Source organism: Doryrhamphus excisus, linkage group LG8, assembly GCF_037039965.1.
Source record: "Doryrhamphus excisus strain RoL-2023G ecotype Guam linkage group LG8, RoL_Dexc_Guam_v1.1, whole genome shotgun sequence".
Classification (NCBI taxonomy): Eukaryota; Metazoa; Chordata; class Actinopteri; order Syngnathiformes; family Syngnathidae; genus Doryrhamphus; species Doryrhamphus excisus.
In genome coordinates, this window is record NC_136364.1 from 23,095,252 (window position 1) to 23,119,220 (window position 23,969).

Here is a 23,969-nt window from a genome sequence, read left to right on the forward strand (position 1 = left end):
TTATCTTACATGACAGCTTACCTGCCAGCTAGATATGAGAAGAAGGGAAAATGCCAGAAGGCTGGAAGGGTGCATTAGTATTATCTTTTAATAAACTTGGTAAGTACCCTAAAAATTTGCACTAACGTCCAATTTATGAAAGTGGATGGAGAAAATTTCACTCAGAAGACTTATTTTTTTCCTTGAATGTAATCGAATAGTGTTACTAATAAATGTACTTTATTTAGAAGGTCGCTACAACTGTGAAAATATTTGATTTATAATTAAGGAATCCTATTCTTTGCAGCGGTAAATTAGTACACATTGGTGTCCTAATTTTTTTCACATGAATCTAATGATATTGTTCTCATAAATAGGCTTGTCGCAAAGCTCAGTGATTAGAGACAATGCCGAAAGAGGATCGGAAATAATCCCTTGTAAACATTTTAATACATTCTTTAGTATTCTCTTTCAATTTTGGTCTATTTAACGCTGAAATGAAAAAAATGAAATGTGGACATTTGCACCACGAAGAAGCAGCCATACTTGAACATATTTCTATGCAAATCTTTGCACTCATTTTCACATTGTGCAACCACTCTGTGCAGGGCAGTGGTCCACATTCAGGTCAACGATGTGAATGAGTTTGCTCCGGTGTTCCGCGAGCCCCAGTATCAAGCCGCAGTGACAGAGGGCAAGATTTATGACAGCATCCTGCAAGTGGAGGCCACGGACCAGGACTGCTCACCTCAATACAGCCAGATCTGTAACTACCAGATCACCGCCACCAACACACCCTTTGCTATAGACCGCAATGGTGAGTAGCTGACCAGGAAGCTGGCGCCTCATCTGTTGTGTTGTCATTTAACTTGTCATAATTAGCAGTCATGTGTTTGTTTGTCCCTGTGTCAGTGGTTATTTAACCGTTGAATTTAGCCACATGACGAGGTGTTGCTACCTTTGACGCGATAGTGCTATAAAATGTTGCAACGTTCAGGACATAATCCAAACTACGGCATTAATGATGCAGGAGGAGGCTGCATTCAGAGTGCTTTTCTGTCTCCATTTCAGAAGGTCTTGTTCAGCCATTGACGGCTGGGGAAAGACTGAGAGCGCTTGAACTGAAAAGCACCTGAGGGGAGCATGAAGGTTGGAGGGAAGGTAATGATAGCGAGAGCCAAAGCAATCAGGATCGACCTTTAGTGCGGGATGAATAAGAATTCCTCTAAAAATGTCCACTATTTATTTTTTTTCTGTCTAGAAGCACTAAAATCATCAATGAATGAATCTAATTTGTGTCTGATGTGACACAGCGGCTACTTTGTTTTATAAATCTGTTTGGGAAAGAGCTGATAAGAACACTTGGTCAAAGAAGTGTGGTTGGATTAGACAAAAGTCTCCAATCTGGGTGTCTGTCCCATCCCTTCATGGCTAATCAGAACAACAGGTTGACAAGTAGGAGACTAAATAGTGCTCATCGAACAAGCAGCCAGTGTTGCTTTCTTGAATCAGTACAGTTGAACGCCACAGTCAAAACCACGGCTGCTCTAATTTTGTCTTTATGGAAAACAAATATTGCGGGCCAATTTAGTAGCCAACTGTATTTGTTTACCATCATTATAGTGTTTATGTTTTACACTGTAAAAGCCCCCACCATACACTTTATAAACTTTTCTAAGATATGTTTTAACATGTCCTCACACATCTTTTTTTAAAATACACTCTCAAAGTTCACATTTTGTTTTAATTTTAATGAACAACCTATTCAGCTGTGGCGTTTTTGTGTCCTTGTTGAAGAGTGATGCATCTGCCGTCATGTAATAATTTGCTTGCGTCGTACTTTGTGAACCTACCATTTATTTCTTCCAGTCACTTGCTTCATACCTTCCTCCCTTGCTACCTACCCTTGCAGCATACCTTCTGTCTTCCTTTGGCCCGGGATCTGGCCGGCTTCTAATGCCATTTGGTGCTGAGCGTTTCGTCAGCATTGTGCGTTTTGTCGGAGGGAAGGCTTGCAGCCATGCAGCGTTCAAACTTGCATGGTTGGCTATTGTTTACTGTATTGGCGTCCAGTTGTTGCTAGAGGTACGTAGCTGTTTGCTTGTTTGCCATCATAGTCTACGGGTAGTCATGACTACAACAACTACTTCCACTAAAATTTCTCTAACCGCAGGGAAAGTCACCGTTGATGTACTACACTACAGATGAAGATGTTGTTTTAATTCATGTCAAAAAGTGTGACCTACCCCTTTAAGTTGCGTGTCACATGTTTTTGCTAACTAGTGTTTGTTTGGTACCTTGGTTGAGGTAGTTGTCTGGATTGCTGCATGTTAAAAGTGGTTTAAACCACCAAAAGGTTGTCTTAGATAGACTCTGACCACTTGCAAATGAACAAAAACATTAACTTCACCAACAGGGGAGTCACATTGAAAACAGAAATAAACTGCGTGCCTGCAGGTTGGCATAGAAAGACGGTTCAGATTGTAATATGCAAAAAAAAATACAGAACAGCTTATGTCCTTTAATTCAACAGATTAGTTATTTATAGGCACTGAAGTGGCGTGTCTCTGACCTTGTCTCTAATGACAAGAGACTACACTTCACCAATGTAATCTAAAGGGAGGTCAATTACGTAGATACTATATGTGTTTCAAGTTACAGGGTACCTGACAGACATAAAGCCAAATTCAAAATGAATATTTCCATATACTGTAAATAGTAATATTTGTCTGCAGTCTGTGGTGTCTTCCCAGGTGAGACAGCAGGATGTGAATGTTGTGTAAACCATCTGCATATTATTATTATTATGAACTCACATGCATGTTAGACAGAAATAAACCCCACTGACCCAGTTTTTTGCACAGACGCCAACAGATAATTAGGATAAAGTAAACCAAAGAGAAACTTGCTGCCTTGTTTTCTTTCTTTGTTGGTAAATACAGAAGAATGTTGACTTTTACAAAGCAGGACAAAAGGTTGTTCCTTCCACCCACCGTAAGAGCCAAAAATATGCAGAAATAACAATGGTATGCTTCTGGGAATTTCTGTAGACATATATTGTATATACATGTACAGAACTGTATACGTATATTTCATGTCTAGACACCATTGCACACATTTACCTGTATATGTGTATGTTATGTATTTGATCTTCATGTATTTTCATCATATGTTGTATCATTCGCCATACACAGTATCAATGCATTCTTCCATTCATTCCTTGCGCTTTGTCATCCTAGTCATGGAGAGTGTTCAGTTGGAGGCTTTAAGATGTTGATGACATGGTCAGGATAGCTTCATGAAGTGTTCATTGGAACGGTTTTTAAAGCTTCCTGGTTGAGACCCACCACCTCCAAATCTGAGGCAATGGTTTTCGGCAGGAAAAGGATGGATTGCACACTCTGGGGTTGTGAGTGGAAGTGTCTCCTCAAGTGGAGGAGTTCAAGTATCTTGCGGTATTGCTGACGAGTGAGGGAAGGCGGAAGCACGAGATGGACAGGCTGATCAGCACAGTGCCCACAGTAATGGTCCGCGGTACCGGACTGTTGTGGTGAAGACAGAGCAGAACCAGAAGGGGAAGCTTTCAATTTACCGGTCAATTTGCTTTGGAACGAGATCACAGACGATCGGCCAAAATTAGCTTCCTCCACGGGGTGGTTGGACTCACCAGGAGTGGAAGACATCGGACGGATGGATCAAGTAATAGAATACGTTTAAAATGGAGTATTATATTTCAATATAGTTACTTAGACTCTCCAGGCTGGGCTGTGTGTGTTGCTGTTGAACATTCGTGAAATTGACAGAATTGTAAGAACATTTACCGATTCCTAGAAATACTACATGGAAATTAAGAAAGACTAGTCCGGTAAATGATGCACTAAATATGCTTTTTTTTCAATTAAAACCCTGCAAAGCATAAAATGTACTTGTTTCTTCTCCAGTATTTGTAAGAGGTGTGCAAAATAAACATTCAATCCTATTCATCAAACCATTTCTTTTCACACAATGAAATAAGTCATCACTATTCACACCAAGGTGGTACAAGGTGCTGGGCAACACTTGCATTGTATTGTCTGCTTGTGTGTGGCATAAATTGTGTCCAAAGCAGACCTTGCTTCACACGTTTTTACTTCCCTACAGGTGAGAACGTGGATACAGCCGCATGCTGCTACAAAAAAGGTCGCAAGGTGCAGTCGATGTTGTCCTTCGACATTCTGCCCCGAGTCCAAAAAGTTTTGTGAAGTTGCAGTCAATATTGTGTGCTTGATGATTACAAATGAATGTACGCTGCCATTTCTATTCAAGGGCGGACTGCTTTATTAATGTCGGAAAGACTGGAATGGCAGACATTGAAAATAAATTCCCTGATTCCAATAATGCTCCGGGATGCAAAGCTGTAAAGAAAAGACAATGTAAAGGAATGACGTAACATTTACTTTTAGGGATGAATATGGATTGTTCCTTGTGGGGTGTACCAAGCTGTAAAACAGTTTATTTTTGTTCTTAATTCTACCCACTAATCAACAACCTAAAACACAAACAGTGATCAACAGATAAATAACCCCCTGCTTGTGGGTAAGATTGCTCAGCTTTGACTAACACTGACGGGGGTAATAATTTACACTCTTAATTATCAGACAGCATAATGAATGCACTACTTCCTCACAGCAAGGTTCTCCTTTTGGATCTGGGCTAGGACCTCCCTGTAGGGACTTTCACATTTGTGTACTAAAACTGCATGTTCTCCCTGTGTATGCGTGGGTTTTCTCCGGTTACTCCAAAAACATGCTAGGTTAATTGGCCACTCCAAATTGTTTGCTGGCGACCAGTCCAGGGTGTACCCCGCCTTACGCCCGAAGGCAGCTGGGATAGGCTCCAGCACCCCCCGCGACCCTCGTGAGGAAAAGCGGTAGAAAATGAATGAATGAATGAAATTGTCCATAGGTATGAATGTGAGTGTGAATGGTTGTTTGTCTATATGTGCCCTGGGATTGGCTGGCCACCAGTCCAGGGTGGACACCACCTCTCAGCCGAAGACAGCTGGGATAGGCTCCAGCATGGATGGATGGATGGACAACGACATGGCTGCAAGCTATAAAACTCAAAATGGAACCCTTGTAGACGACGTTGTCCTCTTGCTATGAACCCTGGAGCCCCAACTGACTACAACTACTACAAAGAGTACCTTGTATTACCTCATAGTACCGGGTTTCTCCAATTGAACTGTGTCTATAATACAATACTACAGCTGTGGTTAGTTGAGTAAAAACTTGTCAAATATCCTATAGCATTAGTACATTTATTTCATTTTCACAAAACACATTTTTAACAAAAGTAACTAGTTTGAACACTTTAGCCATTAAAGCAAAGCAAGACACCACAAAAAATCCCGGTTCAAGTCAAGCTGTAGATGCATCTGTAAGGAATTGAATAAGGAAGCAGGGTTGACAGTCAACCACAAGGAACATATAGGCAACCATTCCCACTGACATTGACGCCAAAGGACAATTCACAGCCTAATATGCATGTTAATGGAACGTGGAAGGAAACTGGATTAAGTCTACTCAAGCACGGGGAGAACATGCTAACTCTACATGGAGTTTTGAATCTCCTGACTGTGAGATACGTAGATGTGATAACCCCAATGTCATTGTACTAATATTGCCTATATTCCATATGAAATGTATTCAGAGACGCTGGCGTATTTCTTCATTTGTCTTGGACTTTCTTCCGATCAGGTAACATCCGGAACACAGAGAAGCTGAGCTACGACCGAGAGCAACAGTATGAGATCCAGGTGACGGCCTGGGATTGCGGCCAGAAGAGAGCTTTGCACAGCGTCCCGGTTCGCATTGAAGTCAAACCTGTCTGCAAACCCGGCTGGCGAGGTGATCTGTCTTTTTGCCTCTTTGCTTGCGTGTGTGCACAAGTACATGTTCGTGTTTGTGCATTCACAACGGCAGATGCTTTTGTTTGTGTGTGATTAGTTGCCGTTGTGCACTGTAAGTTTTTTGTTCGGGTTGTTTTAGAAGTGCGGGCACGGAAAGTACGAGCTGTGTGTACTCCCTTTTTATATCCTTGCAGATACACAGATGTGATTATTGACATTACTGGGTGCCGACTACTCGCTTGGCCCTCAAGGCCTATCTTTCTTTTTCTTTCCCCCATTTTCTGAATAATCATCTTGTCAAGTTTCGCTCCTGTGATCAACACCGCATGGGAAAGACTCTGACATATCAAGATGGCACATGAGAAAGCTGCCATGACTGGTCTAACAAGTGCAGTGCAAAGACAAGTGTCTTCTTTGAGCATCACGTCAAACAAGAAGCAGACCCAATATCTGCCAATGAAACAGAATAGTAGAGCACGCCAAGGTGGTTGGACACGTGCTGTGTCACATGGAACCATGGGTAATCTGCGCAACGACGGTCTGACTCATGTTTTGGATGTATCCGTGTTTAGCCTCAATGGTCGTTAGTAAGATGACGATGCAAAGTGGTAAAAGAGGACCCAACACCCACCGAGTGGAAAGAAGATGTGAACATGTTGGCCGTAATTCAGTTCTACAATCTGTCTTTGCAATGCAAGTGGTAGCAAAGCGCTAGGCTAGTGAACAATCCAAATGAATCCATTTTGCATTAAGATTAAAAGATGCAAAAGGAAGTGTCTGGCTATTAAGTATTTGTTAACTGGAGTACTTTGTAGTTTACTTTGAGAAACTGCACACTACAGGCAACAGAATCAAACGGGACACATAAAGACAATGAAAAAACAATAAATTCTTCCCTCATTTGTTCTCAGTTTGAATATTAGCACATCAAGGTTGTGGCACATCTAGGTGACAGAACCAGGCACCGCGCTGTGATGTGCGTCTATTTCTGTACTTCATGCCAAAGGGTTGAAACAAATACAAACAAGGTTGGTAGCAAGTGGAATTAGAGACTCGCTTACTTGAAAGGAATAGCGATGATGCAGACACTCGGGAGAATCAACGACGGCTGGAAAGAAAGGTAGCTCACAGCCAAAGACGCACAAAGACATTTTCTTCTATGCTAATAGAAGTGAGATCAGCACGCAACCAGTGACATGCCGTCATAATAAAAAACAAACGTATTTATTGCTGGAGCCTATCCCAGCTGACCTTGGCCGAAAGGCGGGGTCCACCCTGGACTGGTGGCCAGCCAATCCCAGGGCACATATAGGCAAACAATTTACTTGGGGGCTACTGGAGCTCGGGTCTGGGTGAGACTGGGCCGCATCAGGTTTTCCAAAAAAAAAACAAAAAAAAAAACGCAAACATTTAAAAAACTTTGCTTTGGTTCCAATTTTCTACAAGAAAAGCTCTGATAAAACATTCCACTGTTCTCAAATATCTTACTTTTTATTTTTCTACACAAAATAAGATGAAGAATAAATAAACAAATCAAGAATAAAGAAAATCAATCAATCAGTAATAAATAAATATAATAATAATAATAAAAACTTAAGAAAGCACATATAGTTGGTGGGTAGACAAATGATTTTTTTCAGATTAAAATGAACAAAGCATTATTAGAGCCCTGTAGACATGACAAAACACGACTATAGTCACATTTATACTCTTTTTATTTACAACATATTGCGCAACTGCAGGGTCTTGAGACACATGCTAACTCGCAAACTAGAGAGCTAGCGACCTAAACGGTAGCCTTCAAGTTATTTCCTTTCAACTTAAATAGCCCAAAACTTACCACTTCCACACGGATAGGGAGGATAACTATTAACAGTTATTTAACCTTTAACATGAACATGAATCAAACGTAATAATTTTTTCTGGGTACATGATACCATACAGCATCCATATCAAACTTGCGCGGGCCGCACTAACATTAAACTTTCATATCAAGGCGGGGGCCTCAAACTGGTGTCCTGCGGGCCACATTTGGCCCACGGGCCACGTGTTTGAGACCCCTGCTTTAAACCCACCAAATGGAATGAAATACCGTCTGTGCTCAAGTAGGCAGATCCCAAGCTTCTGATCACCAAAAAAAATATGATCTGTGTGTTTTAAATATGTTGTCATGCTTGTGGGGGTGTGTCATATTTAGAGATTCTGACCCCTTACTGATGGAATGTCTATGAGTATTAAAAAAAAGAGCACAGGGACCTCCCAGCGGAGACAGCCTGTGGCAGACATGCTGGAGGGATTACAGCGTATATGCCAACAAGCGCCGGATTCCCCCAGGATCACCCCTGACGAGATGGAAAACAAGCCCGGTAGTCCGCTTAGTCTTCTGCCATCCTGAGCAGCATGAAAAAAGGCAATAAGAAAGCATCCCCAATACCAAATTCTTCAGTTCACCTCAGCAATTCAAGCACCTCCTGTACTTCACACTGGATTAAATCTGGTTCTCAAACAAAGCTCAAAGGGGAATTCAGCAAGAAACATTTTCATTCAAGCGTTTTCTTCAAGCAACAGGGAACAATTTTGATATGAAATAGTCTCATTACAGGCTTTATAATACTGTTGTACTCACTGTTACAGGAATATGTTACCTCACCTGTCTCACAGGTAATGTTTTACTGCATACGACTGACAATGTACACGGTTATTGGGCCGATATGAGGAATTATTATACCGATAAACCTGATAATATTATCTCATTCACTACCAAATATTTTTCAAAAGACATCCCAGCCACCGTTCAAGGCATGTATCGGTTCTAGCGCTAAATAAGAGACAACAAAAACAGATTACACTCTCGTCTTTCATCAGAAAAACAAAAGTCTACCTTCTTCCGTTCTTTAGTAATCAGCAGTAGAACATATGTAACGTTCAGAAAAATATCAGTTCTCAACAAAAAAAAACAGCTTTTTGTGAAAAGATACATTTCCTTTTGAAACATATAGCTATACATATTTAGCCGAAATATCTAAACTATGCCACAACAACAGCACAAAAATAGTTGTTTTACATCATAATAACAATTTATTTACAAATTTAACACCATGAACCTTTTTCAGTTTTCAAATTTGGAACTGACCTGAGATTGCACGCGTTAAAATTTCCCTTTAATACGTAACCTTCTGCATGTTACACTCCTTCATGGACACCAAAGGACAAAAAAAGTAAAAAAACGTATGCATATCTGGTGTTGAATTAATTGATGAATAAATAAAGCAAATAAAGAACTCCTTTCTGTGATGTGCCGCAAGCAGCTCGTCATTACAGCATTGTCATTACAACAGCTTGTCAGATGTTCTGCAAACCTTCCACGATGAGGGAAATAAAGCTTCAACACATCAACACTATCAGCCACCCGAAACACCATAATAACGACAACGCTCAGGGCTTGTTCCTATCGCTGCAGCCTTTGGCTGTACAAAAAAGGTTTGTCAGAGAAAAGCAATCTATGCATTCATCATAGAAATGATGTGGCTGGATGACCACAACTTTACTAATCATTTTTATTGTTTTCTAGTTTTTTTGTGATGATGTCATGATATTTGGCAAGGATAAACCTACAGGTACAGTTTGCCAAATCCAACTTTGTTTTAGTCGTCTTTACCTCCAGGTGTGCACAAACTACAGTTAAATCTAAATCTAACAAATAATAGATGCAACAAAAATAATCATATTGTGCATCCCTAAGTTTTAGGATTATAAGAACGCCCTTTTCTTGAGAGTGCCTCAGTGTACAAAGCAGCTGTTGTTATTATTTTTCATAAGCTAAATTGTGCTGTGGAATACTGAGGAGAGAAAATATTGACGGACAGTTGAGATTGATGAGGAAATGTTGGCATTCAGCGAGGATGGCAGCACAAAGAAAGTGGCAGCGTGCTCATTTCAATGGAAACTACGTCTCCCATAGACCATCAGGACAAGTCATGACAACCTTTCACTGCACCCACAGCTTGAATATGGCTTGAATATACAGCTATACACACGTGGTCAGTGTAGCATGACTACCATTCAACGAATTATGAAGTGCTTATTGTTGGCACATTTTACTTTTTATTAGACCCTGTGATTGGCTGGCCACCAGTCCAGGGTGTACCCCGCCTCTCGCCCGAAGACAGCTGGGATAGGCTCCAACACCCCCGCAACCCTCGTGAGGAAAAGCGGTAGAAAATGAATGAATGAATGAACAATTGTTCGATAAATCGATCAACATTCTATCATTTGCCCATTCTATTATTTGTACAAAACATGGCAGTCTGCACGGTGGATGAGTGGTTAATGTGGAGGCCACACAGCTACAAGGTACCCGGCGACTCCAAATTGTCCATAAGTATGAATGTGAGTGTGAATGGTTGTTTGTCTATAGGTGCCCTGGGATTGGCTGGCCACCACCCCAGCGTGTACCCCGCCTCTCGCCCAAAGTCAGCTGGGATAGGCTCCAGCATATCCCGACAACCCTAGGGAGAATAAGCAGCATAAAACATGGATGGGTGGATAGTGAATAAATTGTTGTCAACAATAAAAATAACATGCTGATGTTATTGATGCCATATCCAATTATTAGTCTCAAGGAAACTCTGAACAGCAAAAATCTCCAATTTGCCTGAACTACACAGTAGTTACACATAAAAGTACATAAAATAATCAATGATTGTACATCTGCACTCAGGACCACGGGGCTGTTTTCATGTCTGTTTTCCTTCCTCACCCATCTCATTTTTATTTCATATTCTCAAAGAGAAGACTCTGCCGTGCGAATTTCACAAAGTCAACTGCAGGCAAGCACCAAAACATGGTAGACGGGAAAATGTATCCCATTAAACACATGCTGCTTGTAAAACGGCTGAGTACACACACTATGAAATCCATAACCTGAAGATCACGTGCATCATCGCGAGCGTTCCTGTCAAGCTTTGTGTTCTTTGTGTTTCTTGTAGTCAATCATGGAGTAATGTTGGTTTGCTCTGATACAACAGCTTCTATCGAAACAGTCACTCCATTTATTGTTGCCATATTTTGAATTCTTGCTGTTTTGTTTACGTTAAGACAGAAATGTATTTAAAAGTGAGTTTACGTAAAAGGCAAATATTGGCTCCAAAGGAAATTGAGAGCTCATCCAGCATTTGTTTTGAAGCTAACCATTAAACACATGTGTGTAGATGCTGATTTGCAGTTTATTGATGGGATGAGATTACCCATTCATCACATCAACTTCCAGCTAGCTGGCTATGTAAACAAAGCTGAAATGGGATTAGTTAAAGAAACAAATCCATTGCTTTGTGTTTAAGTGACACGGGCCAGTACTGTTGATTCTCAATTCTCAATGTAGTCGGCCGGATAGTCGGAAATGTAATTCAGTGATTCTGATTCATCTTACGCTAGTAGAGAAGTCGCCACCTGAATGGTACATATTTATCAACATATTCATCTACAAAATCTCCATCCATTCCTTTCCAGTGCTGCTTATTCTGCTCAGGGTCACTGGTGAGCTGTAGCCGATTCCAGTTGACACATACAGTATAAACACCATTCACACTCACATTTGTACCAACACCAGTAGGAATGGAACTCATTACATTACAGTGATGATTATGGTCCCCATTATGTCATTGTATGGTCATATCACCTTGTACTTCAGTACGAGGTACATTATTAAAAGAAAAATAATAATAAAAAAAAACTTAAACTGTATTATGGAAAGCAGGAAGTGAACAAATGTAACAGTTACTGATTGTAAAAGTACCAGATGGAGGGGTAGGATTTAATAAGCTTTGCTTCTTCCTACTCCTTTTGGACATGTGGAACTGGGAACTGATTATGGGATGCACTCAATTGGAATCTGATGCATGTTCAAATGAAATAAAACCATTACCATTACCATTACCATTACCATTACCATGATTTGGCAAAGTAGTGGCAGTTTTAACCCAAAAGATCCCCCAAATAAACACAATATAGTTTCAAAAAAAAGCAATGCATGTATTTACGTCGATGTACAAATGAACCTTCATGGTTATTGTCTGTTTTCTTTCCTTCACCAGATACATTAAGTCTGATTCGATATGTTTGTAAAGACCAAATGACAGCAGACTAGCCAGTGCTACTTCGGACCAGCCGGTCCACGGCTACAATTTAGGAGAAGTTGCACTCAGATGCAATTTAAAGGGGTTAAGAACCATTCATGACTCTTTCATCTATAATTACAAATCATTGTGTTTAACTGCTGAGAAAAAACTCTCTAAATCCTAGGTTCCCAAATTGGGAAAGGGGTCACTTGTCACAGGGTGTGCGAGAATAAAAATGAAGAACAATTAACCCCTAACACTCAATTAGGAGTGTGCCTGAACGCCTCACAACGCAAGGCGCATAGTCGGAGCAGGAAGAAGGAAGGCGACAGAGCATGGAGTTCATTACACTGTGTGAGTTATAAGAGTCAATAATTGTGTTTAATCTTGAATATTTCATTTTTATCGGTCTTCCATATCTGTCACGGTGAAAACCTATACGTATATGTATGTGCGTGTCAGGATGGGAGAGTGGGGATTCACTTGAAAAGTGGGTTTTCTATGATTTTTGTAGTTTGATTAATGCCTTATCATCTTTGTTCAATGTTGCCTTTCATCACAATGAAAGATATGTCGATCATAAAAACATATCAATATTTGACCATGCAAAATATATACTCGTGTGCCATTGTTCTAAGTGTATTCTGATGACACCTAAAATGCTTTAGGTATCTTAACTCATCAATATCTTAATAGCTGTCAGCCATCAATCAGTGCGTATTATCACAAAGCTGGAATCGATGATCAATAGAGGGATATGATAACACATGCAGTTCAGCAAACTGAATATACATGCCGCATATTAGCCACCCCACTCATACGTGTGTCCATGTTTTGCATTCCTGTGTATGTTTTTCTTTTTCTGTTTAGCACAATTGTTTGCTCTCATCACACCCACTGACAAGCTCCCTAGGAGTAGCACTTCAACAGCCCTCAGCAATCGCAGTCTGCAAAAAATAAATCAACTACAAGGCAGATGCGGCATGTGCATATGTATGAGCACAAGTTGAACATGAAAGATTCAACAGACTGCTCGGCAGTCTCTCTTCTATCCAGTCAGTCTGCTGATCCTCTCCTCGTCTCCAAAACAATAATGTGCCCGAATGATTAGGGCTGTCACGAGATCTTGCAATGTTAATATTATGACAATATTGACTGTTTAGAGAAAAGCTGCAATCAGACTGTGAACTGTGGCATTGCTACTGTGAATGACAATGCATGTAATATGGAATAATGTCCAAGCAGAAGCTGTAATTCTACATTTGATCAAAGTTACTTCATATTTGCCAGATCAAAGCGCGTAGATGTTAGGATTTGTCTGCACTCTTAGTCCTAAGTTGGTTACTACTGTTTCAAGTTACAGTAAAGTCTCGTTATATCGATATTCTTGGGAGTCGGAAAAAATACCGATATAACCGGACTATCCATATATCTGATCCTGCGCCGAACTGCATTAAAAGTGGGCGGATCTTTGATATGGCATGTAATTTTCTCCTTGAGTTCATGGATTGCGTATCTAGCATGCTTTTGTACTACAATAAATTTTGTAATACAGTTGTACGCTGTAGTGATTACCGGTTACCGGGACATAATTCACCCCGAGGGACAGGTGTTTTCCGCTGTGTGTGCTGCACTCTGGTGGTGGAAGTGTGAAAAATAAAGTTGACTGGAAGCAGACGTTCGCCGTGTTCTTTTTTGGTATTGAAATCCTTAAGCAAAGATTGATTTAAGCTGCTTTTGTATCGATATAAGCAGACCAAATTGGCTGGCGGGAGATGAAAAGGGCATCCTAGTAACCGGATTATCATAATAACCGTGTATCGTAACTACAGTGAAGAAAATAAGTATTTGAACACCCTGCTATTTTGCTATTTCTCCCACTTAGAAATCATGGAGGGGTCTGAAATTTTCATCGTAGGTGCATGTCCACTGTGAGAGAGATAAACTAAAAAGAAAAATCCAGAAATCACAATGCATGATTTTTTAACAATTTATTTGTGTGATACAGCTGCAAATAAGTATTTGAACACCTGAGAAAATGAATGTTAATATTTGGTACAGTAGCCTTTGTTTGCTATTACAGAGGTCAAACGTTTCCTGTAGTTTTTCACCAGGTTTGCACACACTGCAGGAGGGATCTTGGCCCACTCCTCCACACAGATCTTCTCTAGATCAGTCAGGTTTCTGGGCTGTCGCTGAGAAACACGGAGTTTGAGCTCCCTCCAAAGATTTTCGATTGGGTTCAGGTCTGGAGACTGGCTGGGCCATGCTAGAACCTTGATATGCTTCTTACGGAGCCACTCCTTGGTTTTCCTGGCTGTGTGCTTCGGGTCGTTGTCGTGTTGGAAGACCCAGCCACGACCCATCTTCAATGCTCTGACAGAGGGAAGGAGGTTGTTCCCCAAAATCTCACAATACACGGCCCCAGTCATCCTCTCTTTAATGCAGTGCACTCGTCCTGTCCCATGTGCAGAAAAACACCCCCAAAGCATGATGCTACCACCCCCATGCTTCACAGTAGGGATGGTGTTCTTCGGATTGTACTCTTCATTCTTCTTCCTCCAAACACGCTTATTGGAATTATGACCAAAAAGTTCTATTTTGGTCTCATCTGACCATAAAACTTTCTCCCATGACTCCTCTGTATCATCCAAATGGTCATATGCAAACTTAAGACGGGCCTTGACATGTGCTGGTTTAAGCAGGGGAACCTTTCGTGCCATGCATGATTTCACATCATGACGTCTTAGTGTATTACCTACAGTAACCTTGGAAACGGTGGTCCCAGCTCTTTTCAGGTCATTGACCAAGTCCTGTCGTGTAGTTCTGGGCTGATTCCTCACCTTTCTTAGAATCATTGAGACCCCACGAGGTGATATCTTGCATGGGGCTCCACTCCGATTGAGATTGACCGTCATGTTTAGCTTCTTCCATTTTCTAATGATAGCTCCAACAGTGGACCTTTTTTCACCAAGCTGCTTGGTAATTGCTCCGTAGCCCTTTCCAGCCTTGTGGAGGTGTACAATTTTGTCTCTGGTGTCTTTGGACAGCTCTTTGGTCTTCGCCATGTTACAAGTTAAAGTCTTACTGATTGTATGGGGTGGACAGGTGTCTTTATGCAGCTAACGACCTCAAACAGGTGCATCTGATTCAGGATGATACATGGAGTGCAGGTGGACTTCTAATGGGCAGACTAACAGGTCTTTCAGGGTCAGAATTCTAGATGATACACAGGTGTTCAAATACTTATTTGCAGCTGTATCACACAAATAAATTGTTAAAAAATCATGCATTGTGATTTCTGGATTTTTCTTTTTAGTTTATCTCTCTCACAGTGGACATGCACCTACGATGAAAATTTCAGACCCCTCCATGATTTCTAAGTGGGAGAAATAGCAAAATAGCAGGGTGTTCAAATACTTATTTTCTTCACTGTACTTATATCATAAAAGACTAGAAATTTGCCGGGAAATGAAAATAGTATCGTAATAAGTAGTAATTCGTTTTAACCGATATTGATATAACGAGACTTTACTGTAGTTGCAAAAATGAAAGTCAGACAGTGACAACGTATTTAAAGATGAAGGGATAAGTGGGTGTATAGCTTCATGAATAATATGACGGCGGTGACCAACTTTACTTCATAACACACCTCATACGTAGAAGAAACTCATGTTGACAATTTAGCCAAAGCGGTCAACAAGCAAAAGTGAAGTATCTGTCGTTCAGGCAGACATTGTCCTGTGCCAAGTACTTTTTGGTCTTTCTTTTTTCAGTTGGTGTCCATTTCCAGGCTCTTTTGGGGAACTGATCTCTATCCATCCTGAGTACTTGACCGAGCCATCGCATCCGTCAGCACTTGATCTCTTCAACAACACTTTGGCAGCCTGTCATTTTGTAGAGCTCACTATTTGTTATCTTGTTGGACCAGAAAATGCAGCAGATCTTGTGTAGACATTTATTGTGGACACACTCAACTCTCAGATTTGGTAACTCGTCTACATTCTGTTCCATCCATCAGAACAGATTTTAGATTGCTATTTTGAAGGTGAATCTTCGATTTCTGACACTTTGGATTTCCAGATGGGGCGAAGTTGGTATTGGTGTCTACTGAATGACCTTTGGTTTATCTGAGGTGATCTTCCTTGTGATCCAGTCCATGGCGACAAGGAACAGGATTGAGGAAAGAATGAATCCTTGCGACACTCCAGACTCCATTTAGACCCACCCGGATATGGTATTACTCAGGATGATACTGCATTCAAAGTGGTCATAGAACAGCCTTAGTGATGGTGGGTGGTATTCCACAGGATTGTAGGATATTCCACAACGTTTCACAATGCACACTATCAAACGCCTTCTTGAAGTCAGTTCACACTCTAGGCTCTGATCAATGATGTTACACAGGGCACTGATCAGGTCAATAGATCCTCTTCCTTTCCTAAATCATGCTCGTTCCTGGTGTCAATAGCTCTTTCGATTGTGTTCAGGATGATTCGACTCGTAAGATCTTACTTGGGCGATACCACAACGGTTCTGAAGATAGCCTTTTTTGGCAGGTTTAACCATGAGATCCTTTCACCGGTCATTTGAGATGACATACATATGTTGTCCATATGTCAATGGTGAGTCAGAACTTTGGTCACAAGGTTGATATCAGGGTCTGTCAGGGAAGGGTTTGCTGTTTTTTCTGGAACAATGCGATCTACCATTTTTTGTAGCTTGTTTACATTCAGTTGTTATGATGTGGTCATGTCTATTTTACTCCAAGGTGGAATAGTCGGTGCTGCTTCTAGAGTTGTTTTGTTAACTTATACACCTCGCCCGTGTTGCCCTGGGCTGCAGCCTTCTCTGCTTCATCAGGAAATCTTTCTTTTGTTTGTTTTTTTAAGCAGCTGCTTGGTGTAGCAAGTAACGACGTTGCCACATGGCACAGAGGACTGTGGTTTGAATCCTCGTCAGGGTAGATGGCGTGATGCCGTTCACTTGACTAACAATGCTGGCCAAAACCAATCCTCAAATTATGCAGGCACCCACTGAGTATTGTGCAATGTGTATTTGGTCTACTTCTGCACAGAGACCAACCCAAGTGCAATGAACCGTGACAGCTCATAATTATCTCAACTACCCGAGCAACAAGTCAACAATAAATCCACAAGATATAATTACAACAAGTAGGAATATGCAGACATTTCCACCTCAAAGTTTCTATTGACTGGCAGAACACACGCATTCATTCATTCACTTTCTACCGCTTATCTTCACGATGGTCACAGGGGGTGTTGGAGCCTATCCCAGCTGTCTTCAGGCGAGAGGCAGGGTACACCCTGGACTGGTGGCCAGCCAATCCCAGGGCACATATAGACAAACAACCATTCACACTCACATTCATACCTATGGACAATTAACCTAGCATGCATGTTTTTGGAATGTGGGACTAAAACCACGAATGCATGGGGAGAACATGCAAACTCCACACAGAGATGGCCCAGGGTGGGATTGAACTCGGGTCTTGTCAGGTTCAAACTCCTGTGACACTTTTAAAAACACTTAAATACAGAAATACAGAAATTCAGAAATACAGAAGACAGACAACAACACTCAAAGTTACTCGCAGCGAGCAGAGTGAAGCCACATACGTACCCAGTGACATGCCGCTCCACTCTGAATATGCAGTTCACACTCCTCTTTTTTTATTCTTTTTCGGGGGTCCCTACTACATGGTCGTGCAACTCTAAGGGGGAGGGGCAGTTGCACGAGCTGTATTTGTTTGTCTATGTGTGTGTGTGTATATGTGAGAGTGATTACTTTTATTGTTTTATGAGTTCTTGTCTTGACACATTCATGCAGGATTAACATGAACATCTGCAGGGTTGCTGTTGGCGTATCCAGGCACCTCCAGGACTTGGGGGTCGCTGGGGGTCTCTGATCAGGGTCACGAGAACATTTCTTCTTCAGCACATTCAAACACTTTCTATTGTCTAAGCAAATGGATATAAGGGTGATAACTAACACTATAATACTTGTGTCTACATTTTCTTCTAACAGGTCTCCTAGCTCTACGGCCTGCACTCTAACCACTCGCCTTTTGTGACCGTTAAATACAAAAGTCAGTTTTTCCAGAATTCTATCTACAGTGTATCGTGACACCCTAGTAAAGGTGGATGAATGAGTAGATAGATGATAGATTGATCGTATATTATTTGGTTATTCTCAACCAGAAAAACATTGCAATACGACAAAAAAAAAAGGAAAATAGAATTTAGTGTTAAAAAGCTTGAAATTGAGAGAGAATGGTATAACGAGCAAAGTGCATGCACTATGCACGCATTTGCAGAGTACGCTCTTATTATCTCTCCGAGAGGCTGTGCAGGCAAACACAAAAAGCTATATCAAAAATAAAGGCCTAAGTGAAAACATCAGTACAGAACAGGATAATAGCATGCCAAGATGGAAAAACACAATTCACAACTGTCAGGATGGCTGTGACAATATAATGACTACTGCCACCATGCAGGTACTGCATTACGGTCCCAAAATAACGCTGCACTTTGGTGAGCTGGACACATTGAATTGCCAAGAAGCATATTGATTGGGGAATGACAGAACCATCGCTAACCATCAAAGTGTTGCTCTGCTGAGAACGTAATGTCACAATGTGGGAGTCGTCACTTCCTTTATTGTTCCTTTTTGTTTACTTTCTTGTTACACGTACCTGCCTCTAATTTTCGGTTGTCTATTTAATTCAGGTGCAGGCGTCTCCCTTTGTTGGCGCATTGTCATTTACTTGTCATTTGTCTGTCACTTGTTTGCCCTATTTCAGTTTCCTGCTGCTGCTGAGCCGCACTTATTATTAAATATACATTTTTACCCGCACTTGGTCCTGCTCTCCGCATCCTGGGGTCGCATCGCAACGCCGCCATGCCGAGACGTGTCAGTTAATAGGCACTGCTCACTGTGTGCAAAAAGGACTCCCATTTATGAGATACTTCAATAGACACTACAGTAAAGAGAGCAGAGATATTCCTCTGGAAATATCTTACCTTTTGCTAGCACTCCTGCTGCTACGCTTTCCAATGATAATGTAACATGTTGCTGCTGCACTTTGCAGGCCCTTAATAATAATAATAATTGTGGCTTTGTGCATATAAAGTTTCATGGCTCCCTTTACTTCCTTCTATAAGCGTTATTAGGTGACATAAGCGACATGATCACGCTCTCTTTTTTTTTCCTAGGTTGGAATAAACAAGTTGACTATGAACCAGGAACAGGCAGTAAGCCATTGTTTCCCAAAATGCATCTGGAGACCTGTGGTGGACCGCTGTCATCTGCAAGAACCACGGTGGAACTTCAAACCAGTCATATTGGGAAGGGCTGCGACCGAGAGACCTACTCTGAGAAGTCCCTACAGAAACTGTGTGGTGGGTTCCGTCCTTGTCCACGTATGAGATTAATACATCACATAGTGGATGGAGCAGGCAGCAAGAAGCTCAATGGAATTTCTTGACGTACAATAAATTACATACACATTCAGGTTTGTACTTGTTGGTAAAGATTACCTGTACAGATACAACTGAAAGTTATTATATTCAAAACTTACATTGCAGCATAAGCAAAACTATTTTTCATGAGTTGTGGCCCATGGGCCAAGAAAGAACCTTTGGATCACAATTGGAAGATCTGGCAGATGATATTGGAGCAAAAAAACCGTGTTGCAGTCTCCACACAATTTAAGGACGGTTTATGCTTCTGCATCGAGGCAATGGCATACGAGACCAGCTTACTCCTCCATCTTGAAACCCTGCGGCGTGGTGTGACATACGCTCCAAGAATCTAATCTCATCTCACAAAGATGCAGGTCTTAAGTGCTGGCATTGGTTGGTTTTTGGTAGATCATTTCCTGTGTGGGTACGACTCGTTCATAGGACATACAGACCATATTTGCAAAAGCCTTTCCCCCAATTTTGGCTCGACCTTTGCGACACGTGACTGTTGTAACTAGGGCTGTCCAATAATAGCAAACATTATCTGTTGATATCGGTATGGGTGATAAGGTGCTTGGTAATATCAAATATCGGTAATATTAGCTCCAGCACCAATTCCACTGTGTAATGTCTGAGTAATTGGTATTGTACCTGAGTGACGAAGGAGGCTAACAAGCTAAATAGTTCGGGTGGCATGGTTCCTCACTGAGTTGACTCAACAGAAAACACTATCCTAGTTTGACGGCAGAGTATCGCACAGCACACACTCAATTCCGAAGCTTTGGAAGGGGCGGAAAAATATATAATTATACGTCATGAGATTTCAAACAAACAAGTCAGACTGTTTAGCCCTACTGAGTTTTAGTCTAGTCGTCAGCGTTCCATTTACTGTACCGCTTATCCTCATCTAAGACCAGCGTAATCCCTAGACTGGTGACCAAGCACCCGGCACAGCGGGCGTTGGTTCCATGCCAGCTGCACAAACATATCTATACGAGCCATTATACTTGCAATTCCCTCCAAAATAGCACCAGAATCGGGTTCTTAGACTGTCCTGATGTGCGGGATACGGTGCCCATCTCTTAAGATGCTGCCACAATTTCCTGCTTGGCAGCCAAGCCTGCTGCTTCACCATGTGGCTTCCCCTCATATTTGACTAACAGTTCAAAAATCCAATTCCACCTCATTTGAATAACCTCCCCATCATCCCTTCCCCTGGCTCGCTAGTCCATGCATGGCTAACCGCTAAAGAGCGCTGTGCAGTCACCTCATAATAATTATATGATAGCAAGAAGAATACATTGTAATTGCCTATTTAAAGCCCAATCAATTTGAGATAATGTCCAACAACAATGGGCAAAGACAAGGCTGCAGCTGGGTGGAGGACAAGTAAATACATATTTATTCACTGAGAATCAAATTACCACAGAGAGAAGGTTGAGGCTGTCACATGTATGACAATGAGACGGATAAAAACCGGAAAAATGTCAAATATTGTGCAAATATTTGAATATTAACAGGAGTTATTATATTTGTAGCTTCTACACAAGACTTAGAAATATGGTCATTGAATTCTTTTTTTCGCCCAGTGTGGCAAATATACATCAGTTGGGACATGGGATATGACATGACATATACAAAGGCTGTCCAGGACCCAACAGATTGAAGTTATTGTGTCATAAATGTCAGGAATGATAGAGTTTCTTCTACAGGGAAGAGGAGAAAGGGTACCATTCCATGCAGCGGCGTGATGATGAGTATTTGCTAGGAAATGTAAAAGGTCAAGTAACACGAGCGCACAGTTTATGTGATTTGCTGTTGCACGCATCAAACTATCCTTGATATCTGTGTTGCGCGTCACATTGCAACTCATCAACGGGCCGTTGGCGTCTCCACGCTACAGTGGTTGACTCACATATCCCGGTTTCATTTGTCATGAATCGATAGCCAGATAGCCCCATTGATTAGATATTAAGCCTTGCCGTCTGCTTTAGTCACAAGTCATCATCGCCAAGGTTGCACCAACAAACGACACATCGACTATGATTGTTATTGACACATCTTCTGTTGCGTCTCCTTGTTGGAATGACGATGACTCCAGGGGCTTCATCGGGCAGCACCGACCTTCTACCTGCCCCCTCTGCTGCCACAAACTGGACAACTTCTCTGGTGACTGACAGTGGGAGGGACAGCGACTTGATATTCCTCTTTGACGGACACCAGGCGGCTAAAATCCCAAGCTGGGTGGTACCCCAGAACCTGACAGACCAGTTCACTATTGCAACGTGGATGGAGCACGGACCAAGTCCTGGGCTCAGGGCTGAGAAGGAGACGCTGCTTTGTAATTCAGATAAGACCGGTGAGTGTTGGACCTGTGATTGATTGTTTTCTGTCATGCCCCCACCAGGTAAAAAAAAGGATTTTGCCCCCCCCCCCGATTTGAAATACTATTGAGAAACTGATGATAACTATTAATCTGTACTCTACAGACTGAACTTCAAACTTAAACCATTCCAATGCAACAAAATGGAGAATAGTGAAGCGTAATTAAGAGTTAAATTGCAGGCTAAGTACGACAAATTCATTGCAATTCTGACATTTTTATATGGCAAAATGACAATTGAGTACAATTTTCCCAGATTTCCTTCAGGATGAATGACATATCTATATCATATCTGTCTACCTGAAGAACTCATCTTCATAACATGCCCTGATACAAAGAGTGTGTATTGCCAATTGTGCAGTACAGGTGGTCTCCTCAGGTTTATGTGGTTACGTACCCACTCCTATAAATGAATGACATAATTTTGGTTCATAAACACTGTACTAACGTGTTTCAGCATGCACAGCAGACGTATACACGTGCAGGATGTACAGTACACACTGTACAGTATGTGTCTCATTTACAACTTTTGGCACTTCTTATGTCAGGCAGGCTTTTCTGGTGGAAGTGTGTTGAAAACAAGAGAAATATAGAAATAAAAATCATCAGAATCTCTGAGAAAGTAGAACCGCCCACATTCTTGGTGTTAGCCGTTCAATCGTGAAATCATTAAGAATAAATGTTTCCTCATGATACAAATTAGGTGAGTATTACTCCCATCACAAACTTTGGGTCATACTATGGACTTTTCTCATTTAGAGTTTGTATTTATTTGTAACCATTTTCAAGCTACAGTCATTTGAAATAGTCATATCCAAACTGAATATATGAAACGTGTCATAACGTGGGGAGGCCCCTAGGGGGTGTCTCCCCCAGTTTGAAAACCACTGCACTAATTCAAGTTTGCCAGTGCAATAGAGCAGCACGACTAAAGTGCTGACTAAGCATTTTCTATGAAATGTTCCAGTAAAAGTCCTTCTCACTAAACAGCAAGTCATGATTCCCGTCCTGCGGAGCGTGACGGACTCCTTTTGTTCTCTGCCCCCAACAGAGATGAATCGCCATCACTACTCCCTCTACGTCCACAATTGCCGTCTGGTGTTCCTGTTGAGGAGGGACTTTACTCAGGTGGACACGTTCAGACCTGCTGAGTTCCATTGGAAACTGGACCAGGTAGGAAGCATCCAGTGCACCACAACATATAAAACCTCAGCCTACATGGATGGATGGATGGATGGATGGATGGATGAATGGATGGGTGGATGGATGGATGGATGGATGGGTGGATGATGGATGGATGGGTGGGTGGGTGGATGGATGGATGGGTGGATGGGTGGATGGGTGGGTGGATGGATGGATGGATGGGTGGGTGGATGGATGGATGATGGATGGGTGGGTGGATGGATGGATGGATGGGTGGATGGGTGGATGGATGGATGGATGGGTGGATGGATGGGTGGATGGATGGATGGATGGATGGGTGGGTGGGTGGATGGATGGATGGGTGGGTGGGTGGGTGGATGGATGGATGGATGGGTGGATGGGTGGGTGGGCGGGTGGATGGATGGATGGATGGACTTTCTTTACTGACAGTACAGATACAGTCCTTACATTGTGTAATATTTTCAGGTGAGTGCAGCATAGTGTGTAAAATGTCTGATGAGTTTTATGAATTTGATGTGTCTTTCAATTGGCAATTTGTGCTTTCATTGATTGAGGCTAATTTAGACTCTACTTCTCTAAATGGGTTTTACACACATCAATAGCTGCTATGTGTGTGAGTGTGTGTGTGTGTGTGGTGTGCTTTGCTCTTTTATTGCTTTGCTGCACTTGAAATCCTCTTAAAAAAAGAAAAACTCGAGCCTTTAATTAATACCAATTAATTTGGTAGAGCATACCACCCCCCTTAATAGGCATGCAGTGGCATAATGAATGAAGTTATTCTTGCCCTGGTACACACTGCTGCCTTCCGTGCAGACAATGTGGGTGGATTCCTGGGCGGGGCCCCAACCCCCCACCCAGAATAAATAGAATAAATAAATTGGAGGCCAACTAGTTAGCTCAGTAGCATGCTGTTCTTAAAGCAGTGGCCATCTCTTGTGTCCCTGCTGTGACCC

At 41.7% G+C, this 23,969-nt stretch overlaps 1 protein-coding gene across 1 annotated transcript in view; it reads left to right on the top strand.

The window, feature by feature from the left end:
- LOC131135103 (calsyntenin-2-like) overlaps positions 1 to 23,969 on the top strand; it is a 184,010-nt gene that overhangs the window by 118,398 nt on the left and 41,643 nt on the right. Inside the window, exons 4-8 of the mRNA XM_058080975.2 lie at positions 588 to 796; positions 5,718 to 5,867; positions 19,221 to 19,406; positions 21,571 to 21,828; positions 22,904 to 23,025. Of these exons, the coding sequence (XP_057936958.2) occupies positions 588 to 796; positions 5,718 to 5,867; positions 19,221 to 19,406; positions 21,571 to 21,828; positions 22,904 to 23,025 (925 nt within the window). The remainder of the gene's footprint in view (positions 1 to 587; positions 797 to 5,717; positions 5,868 to 19,220; positions 19,407 to 21,570; positions 21,829 to 22,903; positions 23,026 to 23,969) is intronic.